The 23,464-nt window shown below is 32.9% G+C and overlaps 1 protein-coding gene across 1 annotated transcript; it reads right to left on the bottom strand.

The window, feature by feature from the left end:
* Positions 1 to 17,553: 17,553 nt before the first annotated feature.
* LOC130806148 (expansin-like A3) lies at positions 17,554 to 21,636 on the bottom strand. The gene is made up of 5 exons (XM_057671096.1): positions 21,431 to 21,636; positions 20,731 to 20,840; positions 20,003 to 20,187; positions 19,557 to 19,692; positions 17,554 to 18,079 (listed from the first exon to the last, which is right to left on the bottom strand). Exons 1-5 carry the CDS (start codon positions 21,543 to 21,545, stop codon positions 17,834 to 17,836), a joined length of 792 nt encoding a protein of 263 aa, XP_057527079.1. The 5' UTR covers positions 21,546 to 21,636; the 3' UTR covers positions 17,554 to 17,833.
* Positions 21,637 to 23,464: the final 1,828 nt, after the last annotated feature.

Genomic DNA, 23,464 nt, shown 5'->3' with positions numbered 1-23,464 from the left:
TGTTTAAGCCCATAAAGAGCTTTATCAAGCTTATAGACATGATCAGAAAAAGAAGGATTTTCAAAGCGAAGGGGGTTGTTCCCCAAAGACTTCTTCATCTAGAAAATCATTCACGAAAGCACATTTAACATCCATTTGATATAACTTGAAATTCACAAAAGCTGCAAAAGAAATTAGAATTCTGATAGCCTCTAACCTGACTTCTAGAGTAAATGTCTCTGTATAACGAAAAATAATTCTTGTCTTTGTTGTTTCTTTGATTAGCGTATCTGTTGTTTCTGAAGAATTTCTTAAACCTTCACACCAACATAGCAGCCTCCTCTTCTTCATATTTTGACTCTTCTTGTTCATTTACTGCCAGAGCCAAACCTTTGTTTATGGAATTTTCAGTTTTTCTCAAATGCAGTTCGTGAGTCATAAGGGAACTAGCCAGCTGTTCCAGATTGAATTTTGTGAAATCTTTTGATTCCTGGATGGCTATGACTTTGGCTCTCCAGCGTTCATCTTGAAGGAGACTATGTAGAATTTTCCTGACCTGTTCATCAGCGGGAATGTGTCTTCCAAGAGAAACAAGTTCATTTGTGATATTGGTGAACCTGGTAAACATCTCTAGGATGCTTTCTCTAGGTTCCATAACGAACCGTTCATATTTAGACATTAGCAACTCTATCTTGGAACGCTTTACTCACTAGTAACCTCGTGGGTAACTTCCAGTAAACCCCAAATCTGCTTGGCAGATTTGCAATCCATAATACGATTATGTTCATTTGTCCAAGAGCATAGTGAAGTAGTTTAATGGCAAGATCGTTCATCTCCATTTTTTAAAAATCTTCCTTTTCATTTTCGGTTATAGGTTTTGGAATGATTTCATTATTAGAGTTTGTAGCAGTTACCTCAAAATCTCCAATTTTGATAACTCTCCATAGCTGATAGTTTTCGGCTTTAATGAAGATTTCCATTCTATTTTTCCAGTAACTGTAGATCTTACAATTGAACATCAGCGGCCTTTGAGTAGACTACCCCTCTTCCATTCGTTCATTCATATTCAACATATATAAAATAACTAGATATTGCTCTCAGGGTTTCCTGATCAAATGAGGAACAGGGCTTTGATACCAATTGTAGAAACAGTTAGAGATAACAAGAGGGGGGTGAATTGTTGTTTGAAAAGTTTAAGCGTTTTTGCCCTGTTTTTGCGGAATTAGAAGCTTAAACTTAAATGCGCAAACTTAGAAAGAGACAACACAATTTTTACGTGGAAACCTTCTAGGCCTAAGTAGAAGGAAACACCAGAACCCCCCGGTATTTCAGGTTCTCTAATGTGTTTTAAGTAATTCGTTACAATTACATAAAACTAAGAAAAATAGGTCAACTTCTCTTTCTCTTTCTTTTTCTCTTTCTCTTGCTTCAAACGAAGCTTCTCTCTTCTCCCCTAGACTTTTCCAAGTCTAGTTACAACAATTCTGTAACAGGAGCGGCAATCTCGATACATAATTAGCATTTAATAATAATGTTTGATACAAAAATATTGCGGAAGTCTCAAAATGCCGAACTATTAAAAGCTTTAAATCATAAAAACTGAAACTGTTTAAAACAAAGTAAAATATTACATTTGATAAGAAATATTATTTGCTCAAAACAAAAAAAAATATATCATCATCAGTCATCAATAAAAGTACAAAAACCAGCTAAGTTCTCGATAAATACTAATTATTGCGGTCTAGATCGAAACCTGAAACTAAATCCTGCAAAATGCTGCCATCCATGATACGGATGACAGTCAATTGAATCGGTCGGCGCTTAACGCCGAGCATAAATTCCTATCTAGCTCAAAATACGGAAATTATACGCTATGTCTACAAAATAATAATTTAAGTACGAACTTATAATTAATTGACACCACCGTATACTTTTACTATATTCTTTTTCCGTTCCATACTTTTAAGTCTTTAAGATAACATTCTCAATCCTGATAGAAGTATGTTACTACCACTTATACAATTCGGTAATCTTAACACTTAAGTAAGTTCATTTGGTTAATACTCATAACCGTACCATGCATCATAGGATCAACACTAATCAAGTTTATCACTAATCAATAAGTACATCAATATGACACCTGATATATGTAAGGGTCTGGTTAGGTGAGGACTATAGTCTTAAACCCTAAGTGTGGTGGGAGTCGTCACCCCTCAAATACAATTTATAATCGAGCTCTACAGGATAGGTAGCTAACCCCTTGTTTAATACCGCATTTTACATGCCGGCCAACACGGGCGCCGGGATTTTACACGACGGACTGTGATTCGATATTACCTTACTATCAGGTTCATTCAATCAATATTCATTCACACAAGTACATCACATTTTACTACTACAATTTGACTTTGACTTTGACTTTGACTTTAACTTTGATCAACTTAAGTGATAACCTCTTTTATTTAAGAAAATTCTTAATCATAATGTAAAATTAACCTTTATGTCTTCATACATTCATTATTAATTTTTTCAACATTAAATTTTATTTACAACTTTATTTTTAATAGTTCGCTAAATTCACACTAATAACTTAATATTTTATTAATAGTCTTCAAATTAATATTTTTCACAAGTAGCCACTAAAATCTATTTCTCTTTAAATAAGTTTCAAAAATCAACATTTTCAAGTTAACAATAAATAAAACTTTATTTTCTTCAAAAAAGAAAAATTCTAATTAAAATTCAAGTTAAAATTGCAACTTGGATAAGTTTCCCAAATTTTACAAGTTCACCAAAAATCAATATTTCAAGTTTAGAAAAATAAGTAAACTTGTTAGGTTTGCAAAAATCAACATTCTAGTTATAAAACAAATAAAACTTATAATTTCACAAAAATCAATATTTCTAGTTTTAAAAAAAGTCAAACTTATAATTTTCACAAAAGTCAATATTTCTAATTATAAAACAAGCAAAACTTGTAATCTCACAAAATTAATATTTCACACATAGTTTGAGCGGCAAGTTTATTAAAAATACTTTTACATCATTTTACATAAATTTTGGACAAATAGTTAGCAAATAAAATATTTTTTACTAAATAGTGACTAAAAGTTACTTTTATTACAAAATCTCATATATTCAAGAAAAACACTTCAATAGTTAATAACTTATAAAAATTTCTCAAAAATATCTTTTTAAATTGTTATTAATTATTATCACAAAAATAGCTTGTAAATAATTTAAAATAGTAAATCATACTCTTTTTTTTTTGTTTATGATAGTGGTCGAATGGCCTATGAGTGTTTTGGGGCCTTTTCACATAAAAAATGACTTAATATCATTTATCATACTAAATCCTAGATTTAAATAATTAACTTAACCACTTAAAAAAATAAAAACTTTACACAATAACTTAGAAATTTACTGCAACTTTAAGGATAAACTTAAATCTCAAAATAAAGTATAATAACAATATTCTTAATATAACCATACTTTATAAAAAAATACGTTCATAAAAAAACTTACTACCTTATAAACTAGTTTAAAGGCTAACATAAACATATTAATAAAAATTCTAACATACACTAGTGGAAAAAAACGTATTTGCTGCTCAACATTTGCTGCGGTTTTAGTATATTCGCAGCAATAAATGGGAAAAAGATTTGGAAAAAAAAAATACTAATTGCTGCAGTTTTTGTTGATTGACCGCAGCAAATACCCCATTCTACCGTTAACAAATAGCAAAATTAAAAAAAAAAAAAGCCTTAATTGCTGCGGTTGGCTAGGGCCCACAGCAAATAACGAAAAGTAACCCTTCAAATTCAGCAAGAAATTAAAAAAGAAAGCATTTATTTGCTGCGGTTGGCTTGTGACCGCAGCAATAAACCCATTGTAATGTACACAGCACGCTTCTTCAACTTCTCAAAATACAAGTATAGCAAATAAAGCCCGCCATTCTCTTTTCATTTCGCCATTCTCTTCTCACAAACCCATTGAAAAACCTCGACTCAAGCAATAAATGCACCATTTTCGCCATTCAACATTTCATTCTTCATCTTCATCTTCTTCTTAAAAATATAAAATCATTTCAAACCCACCATTATTGAAAAACACTCGAAAAAACTGAGTGATTGAGTGTTTCTTCAAACTTGTTCTTCATCTTCTTGGTTCATAAACCCACGAAATTTGGTCTTGTTCATCTTCAAAACCCACGACATTAAGGTATTTTTTCTCCTTTTAATTTGTTAAGCATTTAAGTTTTGCAAGATATTCATGAAAAAATTCGAAAATTATGAAAAAACTTGTTATTTGTAAATCTGAATTTGTTCGTTTATTGATGTATGAGTATTGATGTATGAAAAAACTCGAAAATCGTTTATTGATTTTATTTGCAAATATGAAAAAATTTGGTCTTGTTATTTGCAAATTACGAAAATTATGAATTTGTTACTGTGTTCGTTTGTTACTGTGTTATTTGCAAATATGAAAAAACATTTAGTTACTTGGAGTTCATTGATGTATGAGTATATCAGTTAATGTTATTTTGATGTGGTTTCTCTTCTAAAGTGCTCATGTTCAATCATTTCGAGGGCATCATATTAATTCAATGGTCTGTTTTGTTATTGTTGGTATTTTATGTTGGTAATGGGGATGATATGTGGTTTCAATTTCATGAAATGTACAATGTTATGTTGGTAATTAGTGTTAAATGAATGATTATTACTTAATTTTGTGGTTATTTAGAGTTCGTTAAGTATATATGTTTAAAAGTTGTGTATTAATTTTGTTTTGAATCAATTAATCACACTAATTAGGATGACAAACGATCGTTCTTGGATGTATGGAAGCATCGAATCGTCGGAATTTATTGATGGCGTATTAGAATTTTGTAGTATTGCGGTTGAACATCAAGTTAGGACGGGGGGAGTTGGTTTTTATTGCCCATGTGTCAGTTGTGGCAATGTATCAAAGGTAGATAGTGTTGATATCCTTAGAGAGCACATACTTCGACGTGGGTTTAGGCCTCAATATCATGTTTGGGTTTGGCATGGTGAGGAGGGAGTTTACAAAGAGAAACGTGTTGTTGAGGACGTCAATAATGTGGCCGATGTCAATGAGGATGTAGTAGATCATGTTGATGGGTATGAGACAGATGAAGAGAATGTCGATGAGGATGTGGATCGTGTTGATGAGATGATGGAGGGAGTCGAGGATGAGTTAGGAAAACGTCCTCGTGTTTTTGACTTGTTGACAGAGGCTTCTCAAAAGCCTTTGTACCCTGGATGTACAAAGTTCACCAAACTAACAGCAGTGTTGACAATTTTCAACATTAAGTCAAAGTTCAATTGGAGTGACGCTAGTTTCACAATGTTATTAGAAGCGTTAGGTGAGTTGCTTCCTGAGGGAAATGAACTTCCAAAGTCGACATATTATGCCAAAAAGCTCATGTGTCCTTTCGGCTTAGAGTACCAGAAGATTCATGCGTGTCCGAATGATTGTGTGTTGTATCGGAATGAAAACGAGAACTTAGAAGAGTGTCCTAGGTGTGGGTTATCGCGCTACAAGCGTAAAGGGGCTCGGGATGCTAATGGGCCCCCGGCTAAGGTATTGTGGTATCTTCCAATAATACCTAGATTCAAGCGCTTGTTTTCTATAAAGAAAGATGCGTTAAATTTGAGGTGGCATGCAGATAGGGTGAAGAAAGGTCGCTTGCTCACACATCCATCTGATTCTCCGGAGTGGAAGAGTATTGATAGGTTGCATAAGCCTTTTGGGGATGAGGTTCGTAATTTAAGGCTCGGACTGTGTACGGATGGAATGAACCCGTTCGGCAATCTTAGTTCTCAACATAGTACTTGGCCGGTACTTTTAGTGATCTATAATTTGCCACCTTGGTTGTGTATGAAGCGTAAGTACATAATGCTTTCGCTTCTTATCTCGGGTCCTAAACAACCTGGCAATGACATAGATGTGTATCTTGCACCTCTCGTTGAGGATTTGAGAAAGATGTGGGATGAAGGCGTTTCAGTGTTTGATGCATATGCTAATGAGGAGTTCACCTTGTGTGCAATGCTTTTATGCACCGTTAATGATTTTCCGGCATATGGCAACTTATCGGGGTATAAGAACAAAGGGAAGAAAGCATGCCCGATATGTATCGATGACATGGAATCCACGTGGATTCCTAAGTGCAAATACGTATTTATGCACCATCGAAAGTTCCTCCCACGAGACCACCAATATCGTAAGAAGAAGAAGTTGTTCAATGGGGAGGTTGAGGACCGTGTAGCTCGTCGACCGTTGACCGGTTATGAGGTTTATGAACAGGTTAAGGGAGTTGAGACTGTATTTGGCAAAACGGGGCAAGTGCAAGGAGGTGAAGGCCGATTATGGAAAAAAGAATCAATCTTTTGGAAGCTTCCATGTTGGAGAGATCTACAGGTTAGGCATTGTCTTGACGTTATGCATATAGAGAAAAATGTATGCGATGCCATACTCGGGACTCTCATGAACATTCCGGGTAAGACAAAAGATGTTAGGGCCGTGCGAGATTGGTTTGAATGTAAGGGTCTTCGTCCGGAGTTGTGGGCACATGTTAAGGTGAGTAAGAAAAGAAATAGAGCTGATGATGAAGTTGGTGGCAGTAAGAAGAAGATGCTTAATGACAAAGTTTATTTGCCTCTAGCTTGCTACACATTGTCCAAAGCAGAGAAGCGGACATTTTGTGAGTGTTTGTATGGCATTAAGGTTCCGTCTGGGTACTCATCCAACATGAAGAGATTTGTTAGCCTAAATGGTGAGCTGAAGTTGGGAAGCATGAAATCTCACAATTGCCATGTAATGATGCAAGTGTTCTTACCAATTGCAATCCGTGGAATACTGCCAAAACATGTGAGATATGCTATTACCGAGCTATGTTCGTTCTTCAACACAATTTGTAGTAAAGTTCTTGATCCCTTTAAACTTGATGCACTTCAACTCGACGTGATTGTAACTTTATGCAAGTTTGAGATGTATTTTCCACCTTCTTTCTTTGACGTAATGGTTCATCTTATTGTCCATCTCGTTCGTGAGATCAAACTTTTGGGTCCAGTTTTTTTAAGGTGGTGTTATCCTTTTGAAAGACACATGGGTGTTTTGAAAGACACATGGGTGTTTTACAAAACAAGGTGAGGAATCCAGCACAACCCGAGGGGAGTATGATTCAAGGCACTGTGAGCGATGAGATTAGTAACTTTATAGCCGAGTATTTGGCCATGGCAAAGCCTATTGGACTTCCCACCTCTAGACATGAAGGAAGGCTTGAGGGAAAAGGAACAATTGGCTCCAAATCGGTCACACCTCCTCGAGAAAGCCTTCTACAAGCACACTTGTATGTGTTGCATCATATTGCGGAAGTTCATCCTTTTTTGAGTGAGCATTTTGATATATTGCACGCAAAACATCCTTCTAAAGGGGATAGGGCATTGATGCAGTTGCATAACAAGACGTTTATTAATTGGTTTCATAATCGAGTAATATGCGAAGAACTCAAGGGTGTATCCGAAATTGTTAAGTGGTTAGCTTTTGGTCCTCGTGATGATGTCAACAAATATGAGGGTTACGATGTCAATGGCTTCACATTTTGGACTGAGGGTCAAGACAAGAAGTCATCGTATCTACAGAATAGTGGGGTTTCTATTTTGGCGTCATCTACATTTTACGCGAGTGCGAAGGATCAAGCGTCGGTTGATGCTAAATTGGTATACTACGGGCGGGTACATGAAATATGGGAGCTTGACTACTCTACTTTCAATATTGGTCTTTTCAAATGTAAGTGGGTAGATAATAATCGACGATGCATAAAAAATGACGACCCTTGTGGATTCACTCTTGTAGACTTAGCTCGTTTGCGTGATAGTGAGGAGCCATTCATACTAGCCACACAAGCCAAGCAAGTATTCTACATTGTAGACCCGTCTGATAAAAAATGGTCTATTGTTGTACCGGGAAAAAGAAGCATTCTTGGTATAGGTGATGTTGAGGATGAGGAAGAATATGAAGCTTTTGAAGACTCCCCTCCCTTATTATTGTTGTACCGTCTGATAATAATCATATACTAGAAATTAGAAGTTAAGTTGCGATTTTATGCGTTTTTAAGCGTTTTTGTCAATTCCGTGCGTAAAGTACTCAAACTTGGTTTTGATGCGAAACCGGGGCTGATTAAGGCCTTGGTTATGCAAGGATTAATGTTGTGCGTAAGCTTTGATTAATGACACAGTCAAAAACTACAAATGATCATGAAAAGAACACGAAACAACCACAAACACTTAAACAAAATTCTGATCTAGCAAACTGTCGACCAGCCCTCATTCGGCTCAGCTTCTAGGAGTCCACGGGGATTGTTAGAATGGTTTTAGGACCTTGATAGCTAGATCCAAGTACCAAGATTCCATTTCCACTTTAGCCTAGGTCCTGGATGCATAGGTTTGGTCTCCACGTGTCGTGCAAGGTGGTCTGGTCACTAGTTTGATGCTGTCAATTTCGCGTTTTTATTTGTCAATTTCGCGCGTAAAGTAGGTCAAACATGGTTTGTTATGCACGAAACTTGGCACACAACACTATTTGGCATATATTATTGTGTTGAAATGGTTAGAATTCATAATAATAGTCATATGCTAGAAATTAGAAGTTAAGTTGCGATTTTATGCGTTTTTAAGCGTTTTTGTCAATTTCGCGCGTAAAGTACTCAAACTTGGTTTGTTATGCACGAAACTTGGCACACAACACTATTTGGCATATATTATTGTGTTGAAATGGTTAGAATTGATAATAATAGTCATATGTTAGAAATTAGAAGTTAAGTTGCGATTTTATGCGTTTTTAAGCGTTTTTGTCAATTCCGCGTGTAAAGTAGCTCAAACTTTGTTTGTTTTGCACGGAACTTGGCACACAACACTATTTGGTATATATTATTGTGTAGAAGTTGTTAGAATTGAAAATCATAGTCATATTCTAGAATTTATGTGTTAAGTTGCGATTTTATGCGTTTTTAACCGTTTTTGACACTAACTTCTATTTTATCTTAGTGCTTTCAACAACCTCCTTCTTCCGTTGACTGCGGCTACTACACGCTGAAGTTTATGGACGATATTATAAATTCCGTGAAGGAATTTGGAGTTGAAAATATAGATGCCGTAAGTATTTGTTACGTTCTTAATTAAATATATTATTGGTAAAATCTAATGTTTCTATATTAATAGCTTTTATTTTAATATTATAATATAGGTTTTAAACGACATTCCGAGGGAAACACGCGCTTTGAGAAGTGAAGAGATGCGCGAATTAAAAGACAAGATTGCCGTGTATCTTGCTAATATTTGTCCTTGATAAATTGTAATTACTATTGATTATTTTTTATAGTTTATTTAATGTATATATATATATATGTACGTACATATTATATTATATATATATATACGAGCGAGAGTTTATTATTACAAAGAGATTAATGTTGATTATCTGTGATTATCATTTGATTAATCACTGTTATTACATTGTAATATTATTGCATTATTATAAGTATTAAATGGAAAAAGAAAAAAAAAAAAAAAGACACTTATTGCTGCGGTTTTACCACTGACCGCAGCAAATAACACCCATTATTTGCTGCGGTTTTAGCCCATGACCGCAGCAAATAACACCCATTATTTGCTGCGGTTTTAGCCCATGACCGCAGCAAATAATGCCCTTATTTGCTGCGGTTTTGAACCGCAGCATTAAAAGTAGGACATTTTGCTGCTATCACTATTGCTGGGGGCCAAAACCGCAGCAAATAATGGCAAAAAAAACCGCAGCAAACGAGGTTTTTTCCACTAGTGATAAAAAAATTCTTAAATATAATAATATTCCTAATGTAACACATAACTCATAAACATACTAGCACTAGTTTATAACATAAATCATACTTAATATCACTAGAATATAATTTTGCACCCAACTTCCTAAACTTGTTCAAAGATTATTAAATTAACATACTAAAAATACTTTTAGCATACACATACTTAATATAATCTTGATAATAATTTCATTAAACTAACTTTCTACTAAAACATATCAACATATTTCATACTTTGCATATTATAAAGTGAATATAATGTAAAATTCCACAAAAAGAATAGGGTAAGAAGTTAAACCATACTAATACCAAGGTTGTTAGTACTAAGTACTAATTAGGAAAATAATAAGAAATAAGACCCTCCAAGATAGATAATAATGCTCCAAAAATAATTAATCCAAACTCCCAAAATAATGATGATTTTCTAAGCTCCCAAAATAAATAAATCCAAACTCCAAAAATAATGATACATTAAGTACCCAAAATAATAACCCAATAATGTTCTAAAATGATGATGATGATTTAAGCTAAATAAAGAGTGTTTTATGCTCTATCTTCTTGAATTTCTTCAACTAATACAATAAAGGTTTTAAGGTAGTAAGATTTTAATGAAGTGTAAATGTAACACCCCTGAATTTTCGACCCCTTGTACGAAACCAAAACCGTAAAGGGCGGGAGGAAATTCGGGTTTTACATTAAAATAAAATAAATAAAATAATCATAAACTTTTAAAATGTCAGTGGAAAATTCGACAGCATCTCTTCTAAAAATCGAACATGTGATAGAGCAATTAGCACAATAAAAACATTAAACATACTCTAAGGCATCATTGTCTTTAAAATCTCACACCACGGCGGAATGATTCGTCACCGGCTTCTCAAATCAACATGCTAAGCATGGATCGTAGTTCTAGTGTCGACGCTTGCGTTTTAAAATGACTTAACTCCTTAAAACCATACAGAGTTATAAACTACGCAGCGGAAATACAAATATACAAGGGAGGACACAAGAGCTCATAACAAAACATATACAACCAAAGTTTACAACAGATAACAAGAGCTACAAAATCTAAAGATAACGGTATGACACAGGTTATGCTTCGCCCTCATCACTCTCCCCCAATGCAATGCAATGCAAAAGAAGCTCCAATATCTGCTACGCCTGTCTATGATCCTACTGCTGCTCGACATTAAACCAAAGACCAATGTGTCATAGTAGGACAATCATAGAAGGTCATCAACAATCAAACATAAACACAAACACGTACACGTTAGTAACTAGCATCAAAAATAATAAGGCCAACTACTAGATAACATTATGTTATACAACAACATAAGATGATTTCATAAGACACAAGCACAGATAGTAACCATTTATCGTCCACTTATACTTCTTGATCTCATTACGTCCTTTCCAACACGAACCATGTGTTCTTGGATAGAATGCAAGTCTTCACGCTCCTCTTTTCAAAACATAAACTCTTGCAAAACACGCATAGTTTCAACTCAACCAAGGCATTAACAGAATAACTAACACATGACCTTATGGAGTTCGTCTATCTTAAGGTAAGTGTGATCATAGTCTGTAATATCCTTGAGGTAACTTAACTTAGGCACACTTCTCACTAGCATAAACTATTCTATCAAGGAGTAGATATTCTATCAATGAGTAAACGTTCTATCAATATATAAGCTTTCTATCAAAGAATGAACCTTCTATCATTAAATAACTTTCGATCAATGAATAAACTTTCTATCACTGATAACTTTCTATGAGTAGATCTTTTCTCTACTTCCTGGTATAGTGACACGGCCAACGGCGTTATCGGCCATCCGGCGCCCATGGCAAAGTATAAGCTCATACCTTCAGCTGACCCTCTCGGGTCCTACCTTCGGGAAAACTAACACACTGGGGTACTAAACCAATAAAGAGGCCACCATATTGAGGTTTGCAAGGACCGCATGGTAACACCTCGATCAAGGGACGGTATGGCCATCCGACGCCCAATGACACAAGCATGCTCATACCCCCCTTACGGTGATCCCGTCGGATCTCACCTAGGGGATTACTAAATTAACCGGACATAACCTAGTTGAGTCACGCCAGCTAATCATAATCTAATACTTTATCAGATGGGAACAACTCCCACTTTCGACTATTAATGAGCGCCCTAGGATAGTAGCACACCAAAACGCACTGAGACAGTCAACAAAATATGAAATTCACCTATAAAGGAGTCATTCTTACTCCAAGTAAGGCATAATCCAATTCTTAAATAAATAAGGGGGTGGTCCTCGCCTCCTACTAACACTCTCATTCTCTATAACTATTCTAAGCGCAAGGATTTCATAGTTGATAGCTTTTCATATAAAGTGTATTTACTAGTACCTCATAGTTTACAATGCATATTATCACAATAAACAATAAACAATGATCTCTTGAAGGAAAAATTGTATATAAGGGTTAATTACTGCGTGTACGTACCTGTAAGCTTCACTGCACGACCAACGATACAAATTTCACCCAACTAAGGTTCTATTTTTTCTCTTATGAACTGGAAACTTATACATGTTAGAAATAAAACTAATAAATCCTTTTAACTACTTTGTCATACAAACTAAATACCGAAGTAACCACTATCACCTATTCAACATGAGTTTTTCGATTACTCTAGCACGTACACAACTCATTCAATACAAGTCAAAATCATTAACTCAACACAAAATAAGTCTTTTCACCAATCTAAAAGTAAAAGCATATATGAATCGTTCCTTTTTATCAATTAATTTTGAGTATATCGGTTCACGTTACCCATAAATAACTAATCACAATTAAGCCTTACAATTTTAATATAACACTTATATAACAATAAGGCAAATTTTAGAGTTATGGAATCGCGATATCATTTGTCACATTCTCCAAAGCTAAAAAGAATATAATCAAAACACGACAAGTAACTTTAACAACCATCGACGATAAGTTGAAATTATGCTCTTGGCTTACTAACATTATGCATTATGACTTCAATAACAACATAATAAGCATACTTGTAATTCGCAACAATCGAACCACTACAATTAGTAACCATTATTCCCAATTTAACAACCAAAAATCAGTTCCATAGTCAACTAAAATCATCACCATAACTAATTATCACAACAATAACCAATCGACTAAGTCTTAAAACAACTTTTAAGGTTATTTAATCAATTATCACAAAATTATAGCATAAAACACACATCATTAGTAATTTCATTTCTAAATCCAAACCATAGTCATTTCATGTTTAAAGATAATACTTTTAACCATTATCCATAGCAAGAATCAATAAACTAATACACCACCATAATGTACATGAAAGCCCACACTATGACTAATTTCAAGGATAACACCTTTAATTGTTACTCATAGTAAAATTCAAAGAAACTAACACACAGTCAACACAACCCATAGTTTCTAATCACACTTCAAACCTTAAATCATAAATATGTTCAATTCAATAATCAAACTCTTACCCACAATAAGATTCAATGAAAATAATACAAAAATCAATACTAAACTCATAAACTTGATAACAATTTCAATCAAAGACAAGAGAAAATCAATTAGGGAAGAGGATATGGCTTACTTAGGTGAACAAGAGAAAGGGGTGAAGAGAGGAGTGGTTAGTGTAGTGGTGGAGATACAAGACTCACGACCGGATGGAAGGGCCCGAAACCGGCTGAGACCAGCCACTTCGTGCTGCTGCTGCCGGTGATAGCGCGTGGGGGGAGAGGCTTAGTCTGCTGCGGGCTACTCATGGTGGAGGAGAAAGAAAGTATGTGACTTGCCAGTGGTGTGGTGTGCTGGCAGCTGCTGTTTGTTTTTGTGGGCTGTGAGGGTGAAGGAATTCAGAGAGGGAAGGGAGAATAGAGGAATAGTAAGCCCTGTGTTTTTGAGGGCATGGGTATCTCACTAAAACCCTAATCCCCCCTTTTTTTTTATTTATTAACTTATTTATTTATTCATTCATTTACTTAGATTCATCTCCTTGCGAGGCTCAACTAAGAAACTCACCTTCGTGTGCTCCCACATTTTAATAAAATAATAATTAGATTCGAACCTCTTTATTTAGAAATCGTAATTGTTTTGTTAATATAATTATATGTTAATATTTAAATTCGTATATGAAAGGAATTTATTAAAACAACTTTTAAATTAATTTAATATAATTATAAAATCCCCAAAAGTTATTAAAATATTAATTAATGACGTCAGAAAATCTCGGGGTGTTATAGTAAATGTAAGAAAGAATGTTAGAAAGATTTGATGATGGTGGTGTAAGTGATCTCATGGCTAAGAGGTATTTATAATGGGTTTGGGCAACTTTGTAATTAATTAAATTGCACGAAAAAGAGTGTTAGAAGTATAGAAGAAAATTAACTTGTGTAAGTGATTTAAAGTGTGTAAGTGAATGTGTAAGAGTTGGAGTATATAAGTGAATGTGTAAAAGTTTGGAGTGTAGAAGAAGGTTAGTTTGTGTAAGGAAATGGTGATAGCTTGTGTAAGTAATGAACATCATGAGTTACTATAAAAAGGATTTTGGTTCATCAAATTTGTCTTCTAATATGTACAAGTGAATATACTTTAAAACAATGGGTAAATTTGATGATGAAAATATGTAGTTTACTTAGAAAGTTTTGCTTAAACTATACTTAAAGTTAATAATAAAAATATGACTCATTTTTATGTATAAAATAATTAAATCAAAGTTATAAGGTTAAAATAATAAGTAGTAATGTTAGCTTATGGAAGAAAGTTAAAACGTAACGTTTTATAAAACCTTGAATATAATAATAAAATTTTACTTTTCGTAATATAAAATAATAAAATAATATTTTAGTGCTTACAAAAAGATTTTAAACAAAATAATATTTTAAAGTTTAATATTTGAAAGAAATTAAAAAATTGAAAAAGGTTTAGGAATTAAAGATGGTTTGAAATTGATAACCAACAAATTAGAAATTTGAATTGAAAATTCGGAATAATTAATCGGAAGATTAAGATTAAGAATTTTGAGTCTGTTACAAATTCTCTCAAAAACCCTTTTACAAAGACCAAAAACCTAAGGATAAAATTAATGAGTTGCACATGAAATATTATTAAGTTAATTGGCAATTTTTAAGCAAAGAATATTTCTTGTGATTTTTAATACTCACGCATCAATACAACGGTCAAAACAACTCCCTTTTATGTAGGAGTTCACGTAGCTTTATGGGAAAAGATAACTACCCACTTCATCCTTAATCTTAAAATTAAGGAAGAGTAAGTGGAACTTGTGTTGCAAGAAATAAAGCTGCGGTTTTATTTTCTAAATAAGACAAGTTAGTTTTTCTTAACTAAAACCAATAGTTCAAGCTTATTTATGTGGAGAAAAATTAGGAAAGTTTTCTCCACCTTTTTGAAAATGTACCAGTTATAAATTCAGAAAAATATTTTCCACAGAATTTTTAGCTGACGTTGAATTCTTCCAGACTTGACTCTTGGGAACAAGGCACTGTGTCTATTCATCAACAAGAATCATCAGATTATCAACTTAGAAACAGTAAACCTCCTGTTTACATTTGACATCCTACAACGATCTTACAGTAAACTTCCTGGGATATTTTTGAGACGTACAAAGTTCATAGACCAAGTCTTAGGTAATATCAACGATCTTTATCAAGACTCGATATTAACCTGCACACAATCTCTAAAATACAATTGTTTATCTTAAGTGTAGTCATCATCAAAACCTAAAAGGACCAACATTCACTACTAATGGTTAATCTTCGCCTATACTTATCCAACTCCTAGGATATTAATCTCCACACATTATTATTTAACTTCAGTTATGAGCCTATTACCCACTTCAAAAGAAGTTACACTTTATCTTTCAAAATATATAAAGAAAAAGTTGCTCTTATTTTTCTAATCTCATAGACTCAAGATCATGTGAATAATAAAGTATAGTTAACTTAGACTTACGTACGCTTACTAAACTAGAGCTTAAAAGAAGAAATGATTTTATGATCCTGATAGCTTCAAAGGAAAAGTTTCTTGATCTGGTACTTGACTTGTAATATTGAAAGAAATAATAATTTGTAAACTAAAAGAATTCCATCTCGATTTAAATACAAGTAATATAAAAATAGAAGCATAATATCTCAAAAGTAATTTTTTTTTTTTGGAAAGAATATGTAGTTTTTGTTAAGGTTGTAGGCTTATATATCTTGTGTGGCTATACATTCTCATTGTGAGATAGAGATTCAATATATAACATCAATTATTCAAATAACTAGGCTTCAGAGTTGTTCAAATTTGTTTGAATTCGTCTTCCTTGAAAATTACTCGAAAAATGCATTTCTAAGCTAGAATTAGTGGAGTAAACTTATTCAACATCAATATTCAAATTTAAAATATAATAAACATATATATATATATATATATATATATATATATATATATATATATATATATATATATATATATATATATATATATATATATATATATATATAATCAAGTTTTAGTGAAAACCAAATTTATATGAGAATCGTAAGAACTACTCCTTTCAACAAAAAATTGTTACTTTTTAGCAAAAAAAACATTACTTTCAGGAAAAAATGTATATTTTTGTAAAAAAAAATATAAGTAACATTTTTTGTGTAAAAGTATTACTTTTTTGACTTAAGGTAACACATTTTTATATATAAGTTATTTATTTTTTTATATTTTTTCTTTCATATTTTTTTTTTCTGAAAGTAATACTTTTTTGTCAAAGAAAATACCATCTTTTTAAAAAATAAAGTAACACTATTTCTCCTAAAAGTAACACATTATTAGGAAAAAAGTAACACCTTTAATTTTTTCAAATTCATGAATGTTTATGGGAGCGTTGAAGGTGTGTATAATGAAGTGTGTGATAAAGGGTTTTACTGAGGAAGTGCAAGAGTCGGCTCCTGCAGCATTATGCTCGAACAAGGCATCTGAAGAAAGGCTATTGACTTGAACAAGGCATAAGTTCAGAGGAGACGGTGAACGAAAATTCACAGTGCTTAAACAAGCCAAAAAGTCGCTCTAATGAGCACTTAGTGTGTAAGAATCTTGTGAATGCAACTTTTGTCCACTTGAACGAACAAATATAGGGCTCGAACGAGCAGCTTGTCAGTGGCATGTTATTGCTTTGACGGTTGGTGTTCAAAGACTATTGGTGCTTCATCTTTGCGAGGCTTTTCTTATGTAAATTCATTAAGTAGTTAGTCCCTATATTTAGGAAGCTTATACACTCATTATATGTATTTAATCATTCTAACCCCCTAAGCCTAAACACATATCCTACTTCTTGTTCTTCTCTTATTCCCTAGTGTAATTCCTTCATTGTAAGAGTTATTTGAGCTCCATTGTTTAAACACTAATCAAGAAAGCTACACACCACCGAGGACGTAGCCCAAGTTGGTTGAACCTCGTAAATCTTTTTCTTGTTCTTTATTGCATTTTATTTCCTATATGCATTGCTATTTTTAGAGTAATTTGTCTCATCAATCAACTTCATAACTTTGTTCTTAGTGATATTAGAGGTAAAATTTCATACTTAAGGCTCTAATCTAGCGATCATTTCATGTATAATTAAAAAAAGTCATTGGATATAGCAATGAATAAAATATAAATTGATCCGGTTTCTCTTTTTTCCATCTTAATTTTCTTTTGCTACGGTGTTCTTGTCACTAGCACACAAAAATCTTCGAATAACACAACATATTACTTAAGGAAGCTCAACCAATAAAATAACATTAATGTTAAAGTATATAACATATCGTGAAACTTCAACCATCAACTTAAATTTTTCGGTTGAGTTGGTTAAGCAAAAATACCATGTTAAAGAACCAACTCAATCAAAAGTTTAAACTGATGGTTGGAACTCCATGATATATTATCTATTATAACAATTACAATTACTCACTTCCATGGTTTACAAGGTTCACAGCCATTTATAAGAACATCGCTGATTTGGACAATAGAGTTATATATGACACCAGGCTTCCAGTTAGCAGGCAAGACTCCTTCATTGGTGTAGAAGTACCGAGCATCGAAGCCCGAGCCAATGACAAACCTGAATGTCAGATTTCCGGTTGGAGCTCTATCTGTGTCCCATACTGCGCCGTATTTTCGGCTCAAGAAGGCTATGTGATGTGGCTGATCAACCTGTATGCGAAATATGGCCAAACCACAAATGAAAAAAATAGTTACTCATTTGTCCCTATGAGTTTGCTCAAAAATTATAGCGTAGTTTGATTATTGATAAAGGAAGATAAAAAATAAAATTTTGTTGATGTCATTGATGAAAACAAAAAGAAATATGAGAATAAGCATTAAAAAATTTAGGTGAAATTATTTTCATAAAAAGGAAATGTAACAAACTAATTTAAAATGTAAAAAAATACAAAATGTAGCAAATGTTACAGGATAAAAAATGTACGACTTGAGTGCGGTTATTTGTTATGCAAGTTTCTATTATAGTTTTCTGAAATGAAATAGTTGTACTTTTAGTTTATTAATATAAAGGATTTACTTAAAAGTTGAAAACATTGGTAATTAATTAACAAACAAATTGCTATTTCGCCTTAGTAATTGAACTAAGGATGTTCGAGTTATATTCTTTACTATATCATGATTTATTTGATATGTGTATTTAATACTATTTGAGCTCTGACTTAATGTTGGAGTATATAACATAAATAAGACCTTAACAATCAACTTAAATTTTTGATAGAGTTAGTTATTGACATGATATCAGAGTCAATATGATAAAAGATTACGAGTTTAAATTTCAGTCACTCATTACTTAAAGTTAGATAATCAATGCCAGATATAAAGATGAAAAATATGCTGCATTTGTATTTCTATTTAAGTGTCTCTATATGACTGAAAAATCATTTGTTGGGAGTCATAATGGTATAGGATGGACAAGTTTGCATATATTACACCTTTATGGTAGTAATAATCTCCCTTTGTCCCTCAAGCTCTCGTCCTGCATAGGCACTTTATACAAACAAGGGTATTGCTTATGTGATGTCCTCATCCCCGATTCCCTTTCAACAAACACCTCATAGGTGTTTACCAAATTTGTTTTAAATGATTGATTTTAATTAAAAAATTATAAATAAAGTATTTGAAAATGAAAAAATTTGAGCATTTTTAATTATCAAACTTTACTTCTTTCAAATATAAAAGTGAAATTTGTGTTTGACCATTTTTAATTATCAAACTTTGCTTCTTTCAAATATAAAAGTGAAATTTGCTAGTCTCTTGAGAGACGCATTTCAAGTCCAGTTCATTATGATTAATGTCTATTTATCGTATTTTTAAAGTCTACTTGCATTATCCTTAATGCTTACTTATAGTTTCTTTAATGTCTACTTTAAATATTTTAAATGTCTACTTAATTACATCGTTCTTAATGTTTATTTACAATATTTTAAAACATATATAATAGACTAGCCCAATTAAAAATGGTCTCTCAAAGAGACCGTCTCACACAAAAATTTATGAAATGAAATTCACTCAATCTAAGTTTGTATTTTTTAAAAAAATTTTCAAATACAAAATTCATGTTAATTAAAAATTTCTCAAAACTGTGAATTGACAAAGGTATAAAGTAAACAATGTGCAACTTACATACCGGACCTAATACTTCACCACCAAAGATTAATGTTTGACCGCCTTGGTAGAGGACCTTGATCGCCAAATAGTTAGGAGGTTTACTAAATTCTTCCACTCGTATAGTCAAGTTTTGACCCTTGTAAACACAAGGAACCCTGTTACACATTTGTTATTAATTAGTATTCTATGATTAATCAATATACTTTAAGATTCCATTAAACTCGTCTCAAATATCAAAAATTAAACTAAACTCGTATATAGATAGAGAAGAAAATACAACAAATTTTACGAAAACGACAAAATAAGTATAATATATCAATTTGCCTATAAGGGGAGATATTTGGGCCTGACAAGGTCGACTGGGCCACCCCTTTGAAATTATTTGGTCATTTATAAAAATAAAATATAATCTTTAATTTTTTTTTCAAAAAAAGAGTTGATTTAGTAATGGTACGTCATAATTACCTGGTATATTCAACATCGATAATTCCAAGGTGTAGGAGATGTTTGTCCTTGCCGGGTAATGCAATGGCCGTTAAAGCTTTGCTACTTAAAACAAAATCTGTGGTCTTGGTCTTATCATTGTGGATATCGGTCACAACTATATGTGTTCCACTTGATTTACAAAGTGTACTATTCTTGCATTTTATCTGCTCAACACAAAAAATCAGCTGCTTAATTAATTAATCTTGATTTTCTTGCATCAATAAAGTATGAAAAATTATTGGATCATTGGCTTATTAGTGGTTAAAAATATTTTTTGTTAACTTAAAAGTTAAAATTTTTGACTATTTTTTTTTAGGATTAGAAATAACTTAGTTCCTCTAACTTATGGTCTAAAATCCGCAACAATCTTTTAATTCTTAGACGAATATGAGAATAGAAATCATATTATATATCTAGAGGTGTTCAAAACAGACCTGATGAACTGAAATTTACCCCACCTTGTAGCCGAACCCAATTTGACCCGATTTCAAAAGTTGTTTACAATAAAGTAAAACACAATATGGACACATAACCCAATTTAAAACCAACTCGAAATATCTAACCCGAACTCAACCTGATAATCCGAATAAATGCCTCTACATATATCATACTAAAATGTATGTAAACAAAATTAGATACTATGATAGAAAGTGTATCGAATCATCTATTTGTAAACCGTAAAGACGTACGAAAAGTAGGATGAGTACCTGAAAGCAAGCACCACAACCTTCGCCGTTGCCATAAATGGAAGGAATAGCTGCAGCAACATGTCCACCATACAAGTCCAAAGCTAAAGGACCATACCCGCATGCTCCAGCTGCATTATTTCGAAAAGTTTATGTTCAAGATGATTTTAAATGGCTCCAAATTATTAATTTTATCATAATGTGCTTCAAATTTCATATGAAGACACTATAAAAGTTTACCAACGGTGTTAATATTCACAGAATAATTTAGATATATGAATATTCAGGGATGTAAAATTGCTAATAATGTTAATATAAATTGATTTGTTTTAATTAAAAATGCTTTATAATTTTTTTTTTATACATAGGTGTCTAAAACGATCACTGCAAAGCTCATCTATAGAAGCCCTATAAAAGAATAGTCAACTACTCACAAACTTAATTGGTGAAATTCCTTCCCAATTAAATCATGTTTACAAATCAAACATCTTAACTTAATCATCAATACGAGATTACACGTGAACAGTTTCTCAACAATACATTATGTTTAAAAATTATATAAGTATGTTACTTTGTCCATTTTTTGTCCACCTTAAAACAATAATATTAATTAAAAAAGAAAATAATTAGTAATATAGTTAAAAATATATACGTAGTTCCATAAATATAAGGTGACGAAATTAATGCATAAATTAGATGGACTAGAGAGAGAAAATCGTACATGAAAGACCATTGGAGCTACTAAAGAAAGTAGCTTTGGATTGGATACATTGGCTACAACCTGCATTAGCATATGTAAATAAAAGGAAGAAGAAGAGGAAGAGAAAAATAGCCATTTTTTCTGTGATTTTGATTACTAAAAATTTTGTATGATTTTGAGATAGTGACACTTACTATTTATAGAAAGAAACCAAACATTATTTGTAAGGGATGAAACAATTTTAAAAATTAAGAGTATATTGTATAGATGAGCACATTATTCATATACAGCGATGATGGATAGACAAAAACACGTGAATATTAATGGTTTGTTTAATAATGTATGATAATGTATATATTTTGAGAAATCTAAACGGAAGATACAGAGAAATTGCACGAAATAGCCGGGGAAGATTAAATTATAACGCATTGCTTAAATTAGAATGATCATACACTTGACACTAGTTAATTAATGTACTTAGAGATATTGTTTTGGCTCCAAGACTATAATATTAATTCGGCCTCATGTATCGTCAAAAAAGTCCTATGACTTAATCTAGCCCAAGTCAAACATAGTTAATGATATATTCAAGCCCAAATCCGAATTATGTATCGATCTGTTTCATTAATTATTAGTTCAAAAGCAGATTCAGTCAGTTTCAATATCCGTGCAGAGCCAACGACTATAAATACTCACAAAACATCTTAATGAAGGAAGAGTTCTCACATATTCTCCCTAAGTAATTTCATTTTTCATATTCATATTCAATTTCCATCTGACTTAAGCATCAGAGGGGCTTTTCCGGGTACCGCCCCCGGGTTAGTAACCTTTGTGTTATGAATGGTATCATGAATGGTGTGACTTGAGTGCACAATTGATGTGTACATTCATGTGTGACTCTTGGGATGGAATCCGATGAGTATGTTAATGTGGATGATTAAGTTTTGAATTTAATGATTGTAGTGTTTAAGTGTGATTTATTGTGATGAAGTATTCATGGGAATTATTAGTGTTAAATGGTGATTAATGAAGAAGTGCAAAAGGTCTTGGGAGATACTTTGCTTGAGCAGAAACTAACAGAAGAAGTCTGAAGGTCGCTCGACCGAGCGAGCTCTTGGGTTGGTCTAGCGGTCAGACAGAATGCATCCAGAAGCTGCCTGTATTGAGCAGTTCCTCTGATATGCCTAGGATGCTGGTTTTCCTTTCATGTTTTTGGAGCTGTTTCATATCATTCATTATTCAACATTAAGCATGTATTAAGTGAGGAATTATCATTAAGTACTCTTAGTACTATAAATAGAGCTCTCACTCACTCAAAGAGAATTATCATCAAAACACAACCCCTAAGACAAACACATAGCCTTTTGATTTTATCTCTTACTCAATTGTAATACTTCATTTGTAAGAGTGTTTTATACTCCTTTTGATATAATATAAACAAGAAACTACACACACACAGGACATAGCCATCATTGGGTGAACCTCCTTAAATCTTTGTGTCTCTTTGCAAGTTTTACATTGTCAAACATTTGTTTAGTTCATTGTTATTGTTATCGTTCATCAAAGTTCTTAGCATCGTATCGATCTTGGCAATTATTTTCACTTTGTTTATTTTGTAGGTTCATTCGAAGATCTTCAACCTCCTTCGACCATCCTCAACCATCTTCGACTACATTCAATTACATTGGACATCGTAGAATTGGATTGGGCTACCCTATACTACGACATGTGGATGTTTCTACTTGGACTTACAACATAAATTACCCTTTCCTTACTTAATACACATTGTAACTAAGTTTCATCTGAAACAATTTAGCACCGACTGTGAGGAAGAGTAATACCTCACTCTGAACTCGAACTGAGAGTCATGCCTCCAAAATGAAACGCCCAGGCTCGTACTCATCAGTCTAGATCTTACCCGTCTGAAGCAAACAGCTCTGGCCATGCTTGTATTCCTAATCCTCCAGTTCTTAATCCTACTTCTAACCCAGGTCATGTAACCTGTCAAGACCTACAAGAATTTGCAAACCTTCTCACTGCTCAGCTTCAAGAACA

The sequence above is a fragment of the Amaranthus tricolor genome, chromosome 2 (genome assembly GCF_026212465.1).
Source record: "Amaranthus tricolor cultivar Red isolate AtriRed21 chromosome 2, ASM2621246v1, whole genome shotgun sequence".
Classification (NCBI taxonomy): domain Eukaryota; kingdom Viridiplantae; phylum Streptophyta; class Magnoliopsida; order Caryophyllales; family Amaranthaceae; genus Amaranthus; species Amaranthus tricolor.
Note: the sequence above shows the minus strand (reverse complement) of the source record. Positions and strands in the feature narration are given on the sequence as shown.

Excerpts from the sequence above, each read along its gene's own strand:
- LOC130806148 (XM_057671096.1), bottom strand. The coding sequence starts at position 21,545 with ATGGCTATTTTTCTCTTCCTCTTCTTCTTCCTTTTATTTACATATGCT. Across the intron at positions 20,188-20,730 it reads GTTGTGGTGCTTGCTTTCAG|ATAAAATGCAAGAATAGTAC; the intron begins GTACTCATCCTA and ends TGTGTTGAGCAG. Across the intron at positions 19,693-20,002 it reads ATCGATGTTGAATATACCAG|GGTTCCTTGTGTTTACAAGG; the intron begins GTAATTATGACG and ends AATGTGTAACAG.